This window comes from Tachysurus fulvidraco, chromosome 11 (assembly GCF_022655615.1).
Source record: "Tachysurus fulvidraco isolate hzauxx_2018 chromosome 11, HZAU_PFXX_2.0, whole genome shotgun sequence".
Taxonomy (NCBI): Eukaryota; Metazoa; Chordata; class Actinopteri; order Siluriformes; family Bagridae; genus Tachysurus; species Tachysurus fulvidraco.
Genome location: NC_062528.1, coordinates 9,856,656 through 9,871,461, shown reverse-complemented (window position 1 = coordinate 9,871,461; position 14,806 = coordinate 9,856,656). Strand labels below are relative to the sequence as shown.

The 14,806-nt window shown below is 36.5% G+C and overlaps 1 protein-coding gene across 8 annotated transcripts; it reads right to left on the bottom strand.

Moving 5' to 3' along the window:
- Positions 1 to 239: 239 nt before the first annotated feature.
- On the bottom strand, positions 240 to 14,509 carry aifm4 (apoptosis inducing factor mitochondria associated 4). Of its 8 annotated transcripts, XM_027148106.2 has the most exons (20): positions 14,463 to 14,509; positions 12,598 to 12,655; positions 7,623 to 7,701; positions 7,404 to 7,513; positions 7,173 to 7,282; positions 7,030 to 7,074; positions 6,831 to 6,906; positions 6,233 to 6,345; positions 6,035 to 6,121; positions 4,044 to 4,135; positions 3,833 to 3,963; positions 3,417 to 3,532; positions 3,266 to 3,337; positions 3,120 to 3,183; positions 2,972 to 3,048; positions 2,227 to 2,344; positions 2,032 to 2,130; positions 1,876 to 1,951; positions 1,691 to 1,795; positions 240 to 1,286 (listed from the first exon to the last, which is right to left on the bottom strand). In XM_027148106.2, exons 1-20 carry the CDS (start codon positions 14,499 to 14,501, stop codon positions 1,253 to 1,255), a joined length of 1,701 nt encoding a protein of 566 aa, XP_027003907.2. In that variant the 5' UTR covers positions 14,502 to 14,509; the 3' UTR covers positions 240 to 1,252. The 8 variants fall into 8 exon arrangements, 7 of the variants coding, with proteins under 7 accessions (XP_027003907.2, XP_027003904.2, XP_027003906.2 ...); XM_027148103.2 differs by lacking the exons at positions 12,598 to 12,655; positions 14,463 to 14,509 and adding an exon at positions 9,995 to 10,049; XM_027148105.2 differs by lacking the exons at positions 12,598 to 12,655; positions 14,463 to 14,509 and adding an exon at positions 9,211 to 9,250.
- Positions 14,510 to 14,806: the final 297 nt, after the last annotated feature.

Here is a 14,806-nt window from a genome sequence, read left to right as displayed (position 1 = left end):
TGAGTCTGGTTCCTTTCAAGGTTCCTTCCTTTACCATTCAAGGGAGTTTTTCCTCACCACAGTCACCTGAGTCACCTCAGAATTGCTCATATTGGATGAACAAAAACACATTTAAATATATCTAATATTGATTTAGAATTTTTGTATTATATTAATCTTTATAATAACCTTTTGTTCTATGTTCATGTTCCGTAAAGCTGCATTGAGGGTGGGGTGGGGTGTACAACAAAAGGCACAAGTTTTGCAAACTATTTATTTATTTTTGAAAGAAAAATACAGTGAGAACAAGCAAAACTCCACAGGGACAGTAAGCTGAGCTCAAGATCAAATCCAGGGACTTTCTGCGGTGCTCTGCAACACCAATGCTTTATAATTGTACATCATTCATTCACTCAATCATTTTCTGTATTCTTATAATTACACATTTGTATTCTTATATTATTATATATACCCACATTTAGGTCAATACAGATAATCTGTTCATAGGTTCACTTCATGTAACAAGAGACCCATGTTTCTGCAGCTGTGAGACCACAGAGCATTTTTACTCTGGGGGAGCTGTAGCACACATCATTCCAAGTGACATAAATGGCAGTGACATACAAGTGTACATGAGACTGGTACTTCTGGGCTTCTGTATAAATAAATTGCAAAAATCTATAAACAATACAATTACACAAATTAGACAGTACTACAAGCTTCATCTGCTACCACTCTAATGTTTTGGAAATGGTTCCATAAATATGATGCTTCTGAATTTTCCAGATTTCCAACACACAAAAAATCATTAGCAATGCTGAAATGAAAGCAAAATGTAAACAAGCACTAACAACACAATAGCTAAAGAGGAAGAGGAAGCTATCTCTGAGAAATAGTTTGATTGTTGGTCTAGTGTAAAAAAAATAAAAAATAAAAAGACACAAACTGACAGATGATTTAGAATATAAGTAGGTCAAGGCAATTTGATTATAAGGACAATTTGAAGCAAAGCTGGTACTGGAGCCAATGTCTACTCTATAACTCTTTTGCATCTGGAGAGTAATATGTTCTCTAAAGCAGAAATAAAATGGGTGAGTAAAATAATTGCCATGATCCATCATATGCCATCAAACCACTTATCGTTTTTAACCAGTGTTGTTCCACAAGATCACTGTCAGTAGAAAAAAAAGCACTTTTGTACTTTTAATAATAAATTCAAATATAAATGTAATAAAGGTTTCTCCTGTAGCCAGTAGTGATGCACAAGATACATCTAAGGAAGATGCAACCATCCGAGGTCCTCTGATCTGTGAATCCAAAAATTAGGACTTTTAGGACATTTATGAATCAATACAAATACATTTTCTAATCTGAATAATTCTTCGGGTTTTGTTGAGAGCTGATCCACATTTTCAATTTACTCTACTAGTTGTACAAAAGAAATAGGACATGTTATATAAGGCTAATAACAAGAAGAGGCAAGCAAGACTGTTGAATAATCATACATTAGGATGAAGATTATATGTAAAATTCATATGAAAATGTCAAAAAAACAAAAGATACTAAAGTTTGTCTTTCACTATAGCTGTAATATAATACCAAAACAAAAGGGATGCGAGCCTTTTATATACTGTTTTATATATAATTCACACAAAACAGTGTTTAGTTATGCATGGATATCAGGCTTAAATTTCTGAATTAGGAGACTCACTCAGCTTGGAATTTTGTAATATTTTCCCCGGTTGCCATTAGTTCTGCCACCCGTGAGACAGCTGGATCAAAGTTCAAGCTGGCTGCTGCGATGACTTCATCACCCCTGTATGGTGAAAAAAATATAGTGAGTATGTGATTGTGACCTTTTAATTTAAGAATTAAAAGTTATATCTCAATAATTACTTTATATAAAATGCAAGAAACTTCCTCTCATCAACAGATCCTTTGAAAACAATGTCCGTATAGCCTTCACCATAACCTTGATAAATATTAAGAAAGAAAAACATTTTTTAAAATATGGCTTATGTTCTGAATGTAAAGCGCTTTTCTAATAGTCACCTGTATATCTGATACTTTTTCCCAGCAACACAGTCCAGAAGTATGGGACAGAGTGGAGTTCAGTCTGCTTATTCAGCATGTTTAAAGCTGCAACCCGGCCTACAATAATTACAAACAAAAAAGAACATTCACTGAAATTATATATTAAAAAAAATTCAGTTATTATGCACAATTTTGCTTGTCTTTATGCATTACCATGTGCTTGTGCCAGCTGCCAGTGTCCAATATTAACCCTTTCATCTGCATGAATTGAAAGAGGAAAGGATGCCACATCCCCAGCAGCAAAGACATCTGGAATGTTCGTTCTCATGAACTTAAAAAAAAACCCAGAAAAACAAACAAACAAACAAACAAACAAACAAAAAACAAAAACCCATACATTTAATATAGTAAAAACATATTACATATTAATAAATTATCATGCTACATTTATTAGAGTAACAAGTCAGGTTATTAAAAGTCAGTCAGTCAGTCAAATACATCACTGAGATTCTTACATTTATTCAAAGAATAAACCAAACCTTAAAATGCACAGATTAAAGTAAATATGAATGATATGAAACATGAATGAGAATTTATATGAAATACAAATGAATTGCAAAACAAATTAAAATATTAAAATAAATGAAATAAACTGAAATAATGTTTGGGGTATTCTAGACTAAGCTTATCACTTATTCAGCCAATCTATACCTCATTCCATATAAATTGCCACTGTTAAACAGTAAAGTTTTCCTGTTTGTATGACATAACACCCATTTATGTTAAAATGGATATTTCACTAAAATGCAGATTCTCCAATTATTGAGCATTCACCACTCAGTAAAAATAATAATCTTAAATCCAGTTAGATAGATGAATAAAAAGAGAGAAATTCAAGATTAAATTAGATCCTATAATTGCAAATAAACAGTGGTATAACACGTATTGTGTTTAATACCTTATCAACAATGATGGCATTTCTTGAATCAATTTTCACCATGCTTCCCTTCAGGAAATCAGAGTTTGGAATGACACCTAAGAAGACAAAAATAATTACATATACAGAAAAGTGGTTTATTATAAAATGAAATATTTTTTGTGCTTACCAATTCCTACAATTACAACGTCTGCTGGCAACATGTCACCATTTTGCAGTATAACCTTTTTGACCTACAAATACAAATGTGTCATGACAAAAAAAAAATAATGTTCAAACACTTCCATAATGCTTTTGTGTCCTGTTCAGTCTCACCTTTCCTTTCTCCCCTTGTATTTCAGTCACACCATTTTTCATGTAGAATCTCACATTTTTCTCCTCCAGCATCTTTTAAAAAGAAATGTTTTGGATGGATGGATGCCTTGACAGCAAAATGTACAGAAAAGAATCAAAGAAATTCCCTGACCTGCATAGTCATTCTGCCAATATCTGGTCCCAGTGAAAACTGGTAAGGCACGTCGGATCTGCCCACAACAGCTACGCTAGCTGCTTTGTCAGACAGAAAAGCTGCTACTTCCATTCCTGAATTAATGAAGTTCTAATTATTAATTTGAAACTTTGATATTGGAAAAAAGGTTAAAATATTAGATGTAGTGTATCCTTTATCTCAGTAATAATAAAGTCAATTTTATTTCACCCATTCATTCTTACCACCAGAATATCTGTGTTTGTGTGTATGTGTGTGTGTGTGCCATAGGGATATATGTTGCCATATGAGAATAATACCAAGGTATTCATATGATTCTCAATGCCCTTGGAGATGATCCAGGGTTCATAAATGAGATACATACAATACAGATAGTTTGTCAGTGGAAAGCATACCTATAAAAGATGTTCCAATGATCACGACCCTGTTGCCTACACTCATCTGATAAATCTCAGTTGCATCTTTGTAGTTCTCCAGGAATTTCACATTCTCCATTTCAGCACCAGGACATTGCATACTCCTTGCTCTACACAATCATAACCATTAACTATCAGAGACTGAGGAAATACAGGAAAAACAAAAAATGCACAAAGGAAAGGAAGTGACCTCGCTCCTGTAGCAATCAAGAGCTGACTGTAGTGTTGATTGGTACCATCGTGAAAACTGACTGTGTTTGTTTCTGTATCCATAGACACCACCTGGAAGCAAAACAAATCTGTAAGCCATTTTAATATTAAACGTTTTTGTATTGTAAACGTTTCTCTCAGTTGTCTTTGTCTCTGGTAAAATCTATGGCTTAAAATGCAAATAAAGTTTTTTTTACTAAATTAACAGGAGAAAGGATGAAGTACGTGAAAGGCAGTGCTGCTGCTTAGTCAAATTGCGATCTTATCTACTGACATACACTAGTGCTTTGTGTCTTGTCGTTAGTAATGTTGGCAAGGAAATATGAAAAAGAATCATTTTTTAAAGCCATGTAATCTTTTTAAATGTTCATTCGCTACCAGAAGAAACAAAATGGCTTAATAATGTTACATATAGTGAAATGATTATAATATCCCTCTCAACATATAAACTTACTAATACAAACATTTTTTAATATCTTGTCTTGTTTTCCATTGTCCGAATCTTAGCAAAGAATGGGCAAATCTTTAACCATTGTTCTTGTTATATAATTCTGCTTAAAAGTTTGCATACCCTGAAAGAAATTGTAAAACATTGCGATTTATTTGTGGTCATGTGAAGTCATTAATTCACATAGTTGTTTGACTCCTTTTTAAAATCTAATGATGACTGAACTCACCTAAAGAACCTGATACAGAGGTTAAAAATAAGAGGTTTAGTTGATACTAAGCTACGGTCAGGTAGACCACAAAAAAATTCACCCACTACGGCCATAAGAATTGCTCATGATACAAAGAGAAAGCCACAAACAACTTAGAGAGAAATACAGGCTGCTCTGGAAAAAAGTGGTGGTATTGTTTCATTGAGCACAATAAGAAGGCACACATGACCTGCATATGGTTCGAGATGCCAGGAGACAGCTGTTACTGTGCCCATGCCACAAAAAGGCCCATCTTCTATACACCAGACAGCAGCTAGACAAGACTCACAGCTTCTGGAGCAGTCAATTGAAGTGATAGTACCAAAATGTAACTTTAGTCACAACCATTAAATCTATGTTTGGAGAGGAGTCAACAAGGCCTATGGTGAAAAGTCCTATGTAAAGCATTGTGGTGGATCTATTTTGTTTTGGGGCTGTGTGAGCTGCAGTGGCACAGAGAGGTTAGTAAAAATTGATGGCAAGATGAATGCAGCATGTTATCAGAAAATAATGGCAGACAATTTGCATTCTATAGCACAAAGGCTGTGCATGGGTCGCTCTTGGATGTTCCACCTTGACAATGATCCAAAGCACAAGTCAAGGCTGACCCTCCAATGGCTACAGCAGAAAAAACTGAAGGTTCTAGTCTCCTGACCTCAATATCATTGAGCCACTTTGTAGAGATCCTAAACATGCAGTTTGTGCAAGACAACCAAAAGTAAATACAGTACAGGAACTGGAGGCATTTTGCCAAGAAAAATGGGCAGCTACTGTATATCACCTGAGAGAGTTAAGAACCTCATGCACAATGTTATGCCTCACATACTGTATTAACTTGAGTCCTATAAGAAATAAAAGAAATTTGTTTTGCCTTCTCACTCGTGTTTTCCTTAAAAAAATGGTACACATCTTGCAAATTCTCCCAAGGTATGCCAACTTTTGAGCACAACTGTATCTGTTATGCAAGGTATGAAAGAAAGTGCTCACAGCTAAATTTCACTTCTTTATTTATCTGTTTCTGTGAAATTCTAACGTCTTCAAATTCTTTTTAGTAAACATTTTACTTAATTCTATGCACTTTTTTGGAATCGTCGTGGACACCTGACCATCACAGCTCTCTGTGTTCTTTCCCCAAAATCTAATGGAAAGTTTTCCCAGAAGAGTTGAGGTTATTATAACAGCAAATAAGGTGGGATTATCAAAAAGCACCTGTGGGTGTGTTGATCAGGTGTCACATACATTTGATAGATTTCGTAGAATCCTTTCTGCTTACTTCCTTTTCTGTCCACACTTCAATGCCATGCTGTTTTAGGAAGTCACTTGGTCGAAGAAGAATGTTTTCACTCTCTATATTCATGGCCTGTAGGAATAACAGAAACTGAGTTTTTCCTGCAAATGCCAGATAGACAGGTGGAAGTAGATTCATAAACTTTTCAAGACATATACTGCATGATCAGATCTTCATTCTCACTTTACTAAGTTTTGTTTTGTCTAGAGGCAGCTGCTCATCTTTCGTGACCATTATAATTCGCCCTTGGTAGTTATTCTGTCGAAGGGTTTCTGCACATTGCAAAGAGGCAGGACCTACAAAAACACACATTTAACACACAAACATATGGGTGTCTGACGGAATGTCATCAAGATACATGCTAGGAACTTTTACTATAAAAACACTTTATATACTTACTAAACTAAACTGATATTTATAATATACTCTACATATGTTGCCTTTTATCCCACTGATCATTAACTTAACATTTTTGTAGAAATGGAGTGGATATGATTTATAACTATTTTTACAACAGCACAAAAATGTGCTTAATTACACCTGACTGGAGTGTTCACAGTTGGCAATTCACACAACCTTTCATTTCAACTACAAGTCCACTTTAGTAAAAATACTGTATAAATAAATACAGTTTTGTTGAAACTAAGGCTTATAGATGATTATGCCTTGTGAAACAGTTATTTCTTGCATAAATTTAAGGCTAAAATCTCATTGTATATGATTACAGCAACTTTTTATAATTATATGAACCTATTCAATGACATAAAAGTCCAGTTCTCACCTCCTCCAATTAAAAGTATGGTGTGACAGACACCAGGCACTTTACAGCTCATTTCTTTAACACGTTTAGTCAGAGTCTGACATGGGAAAACAAAAGCAGTCATTATGCAAATCAAACACTACACTGTGACTACCATTTATGTGGTTATGTATCAGATACTTGAAGCATTATGACAGTCTGAAATACGTAGTACACTGACCTTTTTATTTCTTGTAACGTGAACTTTACCATTCTCAACTTTCACCTTAAAAATGAAATGAAAGGAAAAAAAACATATTCAACAGGAATACAGTGCAGGGGGGGGGGTGTGTTTCCTAAAAGATTACTGTCTGAAAACATTACCTTGTATGTAGGCAAAGAGTCCAGGCCTGGAAACTCTTCAATATCTCCTGTTGTAATGTTAAAACAAGCCCCATGCCAAGGACACCTCACTCTATTTCCCATCAGAGCACCTGTTCATGTACAGTAATGCACCTTAAGTAAATTAAACTAATACTGAAGCTAAATTGTAGTACATTAAAACTGAACATGCTGCAATGTACATTAAAGGCCGCTTTCAACAGATCAGATTACCTTTTATTAGTGGTGCTCCATAGTGAGTACACAGAGCACCCACGGCACTGAACTGGCCTTCATTACGAACCAACAGGATTTTTTGGTGATCCACTTCAACCTCCTTCATTCTGTGATAAGCAACAGTCAAAAAGAAACAATGGTATACACCATTACTTCCATAATGAGAAATTTGTGGTGAATAAAGTGATATAATTATTAATGTGATGAAAATATTACTGTCCATCCTGCAGCTCAGATTCCAAACACACCACCTCTGTAACTTCATCACACTCTGTTTGTGCCATATCTTTTGATTCTGCAAATATATAAATGTATATGAATGAAACACACACACACACACACACACACACACACACACACACACACACACACACACACACACACACACACAAACAAATATATGAATAAGCTGACCGTTATAAGAAGGCTACTGATAAGACTAATACATATAGTAGTGGAATAGAAGCTGTTGCTCTCCTTTCTTCATGAACTGCATATTCAAATAAAATAATAATAATAATAATAATAATAATAATAATAATAATAATAATATAAAGCAAATAAAATAATCTGAAACGGTTGCTGAAACAAAAACCTAACACTGAACAAATGCTGTTCAAATATTGTATGAGACAATCCTATGACAGCAACAGATTATTCTGCTATCTAGTCACAAGCTAGTCCTGATATATTACTGAGGAACCGAGAAGAAACTCCTCACGTTTCACTTACAAATAAAACAGCCTATAGCATAGAAAATGACTTACTCCAACTTCTTGCTTGTTTGTGGTGCTATTAAGAAAGCTGCCTTGCTCCACTGAATAGCTCACACTGCCTTAACTAAATATTTTCTACTATAAAAGAACAATGCCTACGTTTTTATCCTTTCGTTAAGCACAGAGCGCTCAGAATCAGAAACTAGTCGCAGCAGTGCTCCAGTTGGTAATCTTCTTTTATGTCATGTGTCTGTGGCAAAAATCGCTGACGCACGGTGACGCACCAGAGGAGGAAGGTGCCACTAGGTGTGTTCACAGCCTTGTTGTTGAGTTAATAATGCATCACAAATGATCAGTGCTAACAAACCATCTATATTTTACAGCAGATTCTTTGTTCTGTTAATGGTCGGTGAACTCAAAGTACGGACCGGACGTGATTTTTACGCGTGATCTGGAGCGCAAAAAGTAAATAAAAATCCACTTGTTTCAGTGTCAACCTGTTCGATGTCGATTTAACTCATACAAACCACATTTTACAACAGTATACAATTGTACATTGCACAACATGCAGTGACATTCAATGTTGTATTAATAAGAAATAGTGTTTAGAAGCACAATGGAGACATTGTTGATACTTGGTTCTTGGCAACCTGAACCAGGAAACACTGGACATGAGGTGGTCACTAACCCTAACCATATCACACATTATCATCTTACACTGCAGTCTATTCGGAATTGACCACCTGTTGCCACAAAACTGATGAAAAAGTGATGAAAAACATTTTCATCACAAGACCCGTCAAAAAAGTAAAAAGGGACTTTTCAAAGGGGAACAAACGACAATCTGTTAAGAGATAAATTTAGACGAAATAAAGAGGAAGTGCCAGCAGATAGGCTCAAATGTAGTTTAAGTCGAAGTAAGAAGAATTATACACTGTTTAGTATGTTAAATTGAAAAAAAAATCAATAAAGCATTGGAAAGTAATGCTAAAGGAAATAACCTCTTTAAGATTTCATGTTGTTGTAATTGCCTGTGGAAAAACCCAGAGGAACAATTGAGTTTCCATGGAGTTGTTTGTCTTGCATACCTGGGTGTTTGTCACATGTGGTCATATGGCCCTTTAAGCAGCTTGTAGAGAACTTTTTGATTACTCAATTCTAGAAGTGTTTAATACGAATACGTATGCCACACATATTTTGTTGCAGAGGTTGTACTTCCTTCGTCAGCTGAAGAAGTTAAACCTGCCACAGGATCTGCTGAAACAGTTTTACACTGCCATCATTGAATCCATCCTCTGCACCTCAGTGTCTGTTTGGTTCAGCTCAGGCACCAAATTCAACCTCAGAATACTACAGAGGGTAGTACGGACTTCTGAGTGAATCATTGGCACAACTCTCCCCACTCTCCATGACCTGTACCTCTCCAGAGTGAGCAAAAGGGCAAAGACAATCACTCTGGACCCCTCACATCCAGCACACTCCCTCTTTGAACTGTTGCCATATGGTCGACGCTACAGAGCCCTGAGCTCCTTCCCTCAAGCAATCCATCTGATGAACAATTAACACCATGGAACACACAACACCTAATATTTGTTCTATGTATACCTCAATTGCACATTTCATACATACATACATATTGTCTAAATGTCTTCTGCTTACTTCAATTGCACATTTCATACATACATACATATTGTCTAAATGTTTACTGCTTACTTCAATTGCACATTTCACAATTGCACGTGTACATACAAATTGTATATATTGTATACTTCAATTGCACATCTCTCACACTTGCAAATTTGCAAAACATACAAATTGTCTATATTTGTACATGTATATTTCATATGTATATTTCAACTGCACATTTCTCACCTGTAAATGTGTACATACAATTTCGTATTGTATTTGTCATTCTGTTACACTGTGGAGATTCTGTCACTAACACAAATTCCTTGCATGTGAAAACATGCCTGGCAATAAAGCTGATTCTGATTCTGATTTGTGATAAGCACAGCAAAGAGCAGTGTGCAAAACACATTTTCCCACAACAGGTAGCATCTTCCTTCAAAATCACATATGTATATATCCAGATGAGTCTAAAATGACCAGCCCACTACAGATTTGCTCAGAAAACTGTAGGGTGAAAAACACAGGCATTTCTATCTGGATGGAAATAAACAGCTGATGAAACTGTTTGAAGAGTTGTTTTTTTTAATAGAGCCCACCAACATCCTTACTTTTTAATTCATGCACACTTTGTCCTAAATGTAGACAATTAAGTTTACTTTGGCAACATGAAAATAATCAAGGTCACAAAATCACATGGGTGCACACAATTGACTTCATTCATACTCTTATATTGATATTTTGAGTTTGATTAATGTGTCAACATTCTGATTATTTTGTGCTGTCCCTTAAGATTATTTATTTCATTTCACCTCTTGTGAAAAATCGTCTTGCAGCATACATATTTATACACTACAAGATGAAAGAAAATTTTGTAACATGCATTGCAGTATGACTTTCCACATATCATGCGTTGCAGTATGACCTTCTATAAGAGAGAATTCTATACACTATATAGGATTTCTATAACAGAGATTCTCAAACCAGCCCTCAGGGCCATCAGGAGCTTTCCTTTTGTAATCAATGAGCAAAGGACTATCTCTCCTTATTTTTGCACAATAAGCACTGTGTCATGCCAAGTAACACCCTTACCTATGATAAAAGAAAAAAAATAACTCTAATGCATAGCCTTGAGTGGCTTACTGCTTTTATAAAACCGTGACTTAAAAAAATATATTTAAAAACATTTCTATAAACAATTGAAGGCTGACAACAGTAATCACTTGTTTCTAAGATTAGGGATTTCCATGTACAGAACAATTGCTTGATTAGGATTACACATTTATACCTTTGCATTTACACATTTATCCTGGTCAGGGTCCACTGATGGAAGCCTATCACAGATACAGTTACAAATTTACAAGGTTACAAAACAGCTCACATAAAACAGTCTGATTCGATACCGCTAGGTGTCGCTGAAACCCGGAAGAGGATTTGAAATTCGTTTACAACAGGGGTGACTTTCTGTTAACTAATCGTATCTCACACGTTTAATTTGTTGCTTCTGAGCAAGGCCCTTAACCCTCAATTGCTCAGTTGTATAAAAATGAAATATTGCAAGTCACTCTGGATAAATGCATCTGCCAAATGCTGGAAATGTAAACATCAAACCCACGTGAATAACTGTTAATTAATGTGAACAAAATGTGACTAATCTCACCTGAACTTAAAACTCTCTGAGATCAACTAGATTGTTGAGTGGTACAGTAGCTGTGGGGATTTGTCAGTTTAGCCACAAGAGCATTAGTGAGGTTAGTTACTGATGTCAGTGTGAGAAGGCCTGGGGAGCAGTTGGCATTCTAGGTCATCCCAAAGGTGTACAATGGGGTTTAGGTCAGAACCATGTGCAGGCCGCTTGGGTTCTTCAACATAAAATTTGACAAACTATGTTTTATTGAGGAACCCGTTTGTGGAAGACATGGTATATGTGCTATGGTCAAGTGACCAATAACTTTTAGCCATAAAGTGTACCATCATGTTTTAACAAAAGAACTGTGTGTCTTTACAATTTTGATATACTAAATATGGAGAGAGTTTTAAACTAGTGAGGTAACTGACATTTTCCCAGTCCTCAGGGAGAATGTTTAATTTTGTATCTTGCTTTTAAACACATGTCCACAAATGAATATGGATATTTGCCAGAACTGCCAGGACCTAGGGTTAGTGTTGCTCAGAAATGGCAAGTCAGAGATACCGAGCTGGGAGGGATGTGCTGACAAGCAAGAAGAGTGTGTTGAGAAGGTGGAAGGAGTACCGTGATAATTTAATTTGGGAGAGCGTGAAGGCTGGATGATGTGGAGATTGTGAATCAGGATGTGTGGGGGATTTGTAAGTATGAAGTGAGGACAGCTATTAAGAGGATGAAGAGTGAAAAGGCAGTTGGCCCAGATGACATACCAGAAAGGTGTCTGCAAGAGTGAAGAGAGAAAGGGAAAATCTATAAGCCTGTGGTGAGACCAGCTATGTGATATGGCTTGGAGACGATGCCGCTAACTAAAAGACAGGAGGCAGAGCTGGAGGTATCAGAGCTTAGAGAGCTGGGATTTGCATTGGGAGTGATAAGGATGGACAGGATTAGAAATAAGTATATTAGAGGAACAGCACAGGTAGAACGGTTGAGTGAGAGAGAGAAGAGTTTGAGAAGGTTTGGCCAAGTACAGGAGGGATATATAAGTTATATTGGAAGGAGAATGCTGAGGATAGATGTGGTGAGCGAAGACATGCAGGTGGATGGTGTGACAGAGGAAGATGCAGCGGAGAAAAATGATCTTGCTTTTGAACGAGGAAGAAGAAGAAGAAGAAAAAGAAACGTTTCTCAGAACGGTGTTGCTCAGAACCTTACACCTTACCCATTTGTCCTGCTTCCAAATCATCAACTTTGAGAACTAACACCGTCAGGTGATCTGCCTAAGAAAAAAAAAAGGGCGGGGGGGATAGTGTTGATTCTGTTGCAATAGCACCGAGTGAATAGCAGAGGTAGAAAGTAACGATGTAAAAATACTTCGTTACTGTACTTAAGTACATTTTTCTGGTATCAGTACTTTACTCCACTATTTATTTTTCGGACAACTTTTTACTTTTACTCATTACATTTTTACACAAATATCTTTTTACTTCTTACATTTTCAAAACGGACTCGTTACTTTTAGTATTATTTCTTCTCATTGAGCGCTGTTTCCAGCCTATCATCGTGCAGCTTTTTCACCATGTGACTGGTGTACTGTATTATTTACTGGCTATCAGACATAGACTAAGGATAGCGGAGCTAACAATGAGCAGCACACCTACAAAAGGTATGGCTAATGTTACAGTGCCTTGCGAAAGTATTCGGCCCCCTTGAACTTTGCAACCTTTTGCCACATTTCAGGCTTCAAACATAATGATATGAAACTAATTTTTGTGAAGAATCAACAACAAGTGGGACACAATCATGAAGTGGAACGAAATTTATTGGATATTTCAAACTTTAACAAATCAAAAACTGAAAAATTGGGCGTGCAAAATTATTCAAAAATAAACATTTCCAGGTGTTAGAATGGCCAAGTCAAAGTCCAGACCTAAATCCAATCGAGAATCTGTGGAAAGAACTGAAAACTGCTGTTCACAAACGCTCTCCATCCATCCTCACTGAGCTCGAGCTGTTCTCTCGATGTGCAAAACTGATAGAGACATACCCCAAGCGACTTACAGCCATAATCGCAGCAAAAGGTGGCGCTACAAAGTATTAACTTAAGGGGGCCGAATAATTTTGCACGCCCAATTTTTCAGTTTTTGATTTGTTAAAGTTTGAAATATCCAATAAATTTCATTCCACTTCATGATTGTGTCCCACTTCTTGTTGATTCTTCACAAAAAATTATAGTTTCATATCATTATGTTTGAAGCCTGAAATGTGGCAAAAGGTCGCAAAGTTCAAGGGGGCCGAATACTTTCGCAAGGCACTGTAATTCAGAGGGAGTCACCGATTTTAAAATAACTAACACCGAGGACATTCCTGAACACACATGGCCATATATGAGGGAGATGTTTGAAATAATCGGCGTCAAATAGGATTCCTGGCGAATACGTTGCGAATTGTGTCAACCAGGGGCGGTTCTAGCCCCTTTTTAGGGTGGCTTCAGCCCCCTGTCTGTAATCTCAACCACCCTAAAACTATAAGGATCATTTTTACTTTCATAAATAAACAATAAAAATTACGTTAAAATGCAGGACATGTCGTCGATGGGAAAGAAAATTATTTATCAGTTTGATCCAAAAGCGATTTTTTTTACCTTGCTTTTACACGCGTGTGTTGTAGTCTTTCAAAAGTGCGTCTTCAGATGTCCGCTTTATTTGAACGGAAAAGCACAGGTACGCGCAGCGGCGTTTATCTATAACGTTAATCGGCGGAGAGACGCAAAGACGGAAACCAAAAGCAGTGAAATGTCACTATTCTTATTACTAGAGTTGTCATATATAATATAGAACTCTTCTTGTTTTAAATTCTCACTGAGGGCTAACCCCCCCTAAAGATGAAATCCTAGAACCGCCGCTGGTGTCAACCCAAAAAACACGATGTGCTTAATTTAATTAACATTAATTTTGTTATTTTTAAAACATCACAATAATTTTGAGTTGTTTTCAAGGACAGAGCTGGAGTTTCCCAACAGTTTGGGATATGGCCTTGTTGATACACGGTATACATTATATTTCCAAAAGTATTGGGTCACCTCACCTTTCCTGCTATATGTGGTTGTTTTCTGATCTCATCCATACTGAACACCTTTGGGATGAATGTGAACGCTGACTCCACCCTATCTCACCTACATCAGTGCCTGCCTTTCGTAACACTCTTGTGGCTGATGAACACAAATATCCATCAGCACACTCCAAAATCACATACACACACACACACACACACACACACACACACACACACACACACACACACACACACACACACACACACACACACACACTTGAGTAAAAGAGTGTAGTCAGTACTTCTACTTTTACTGGCGTCTTTTAAAAACTGAGTATCTGTACTTCTACTTGAGTAAAGGATGTGTGTACTTTGAA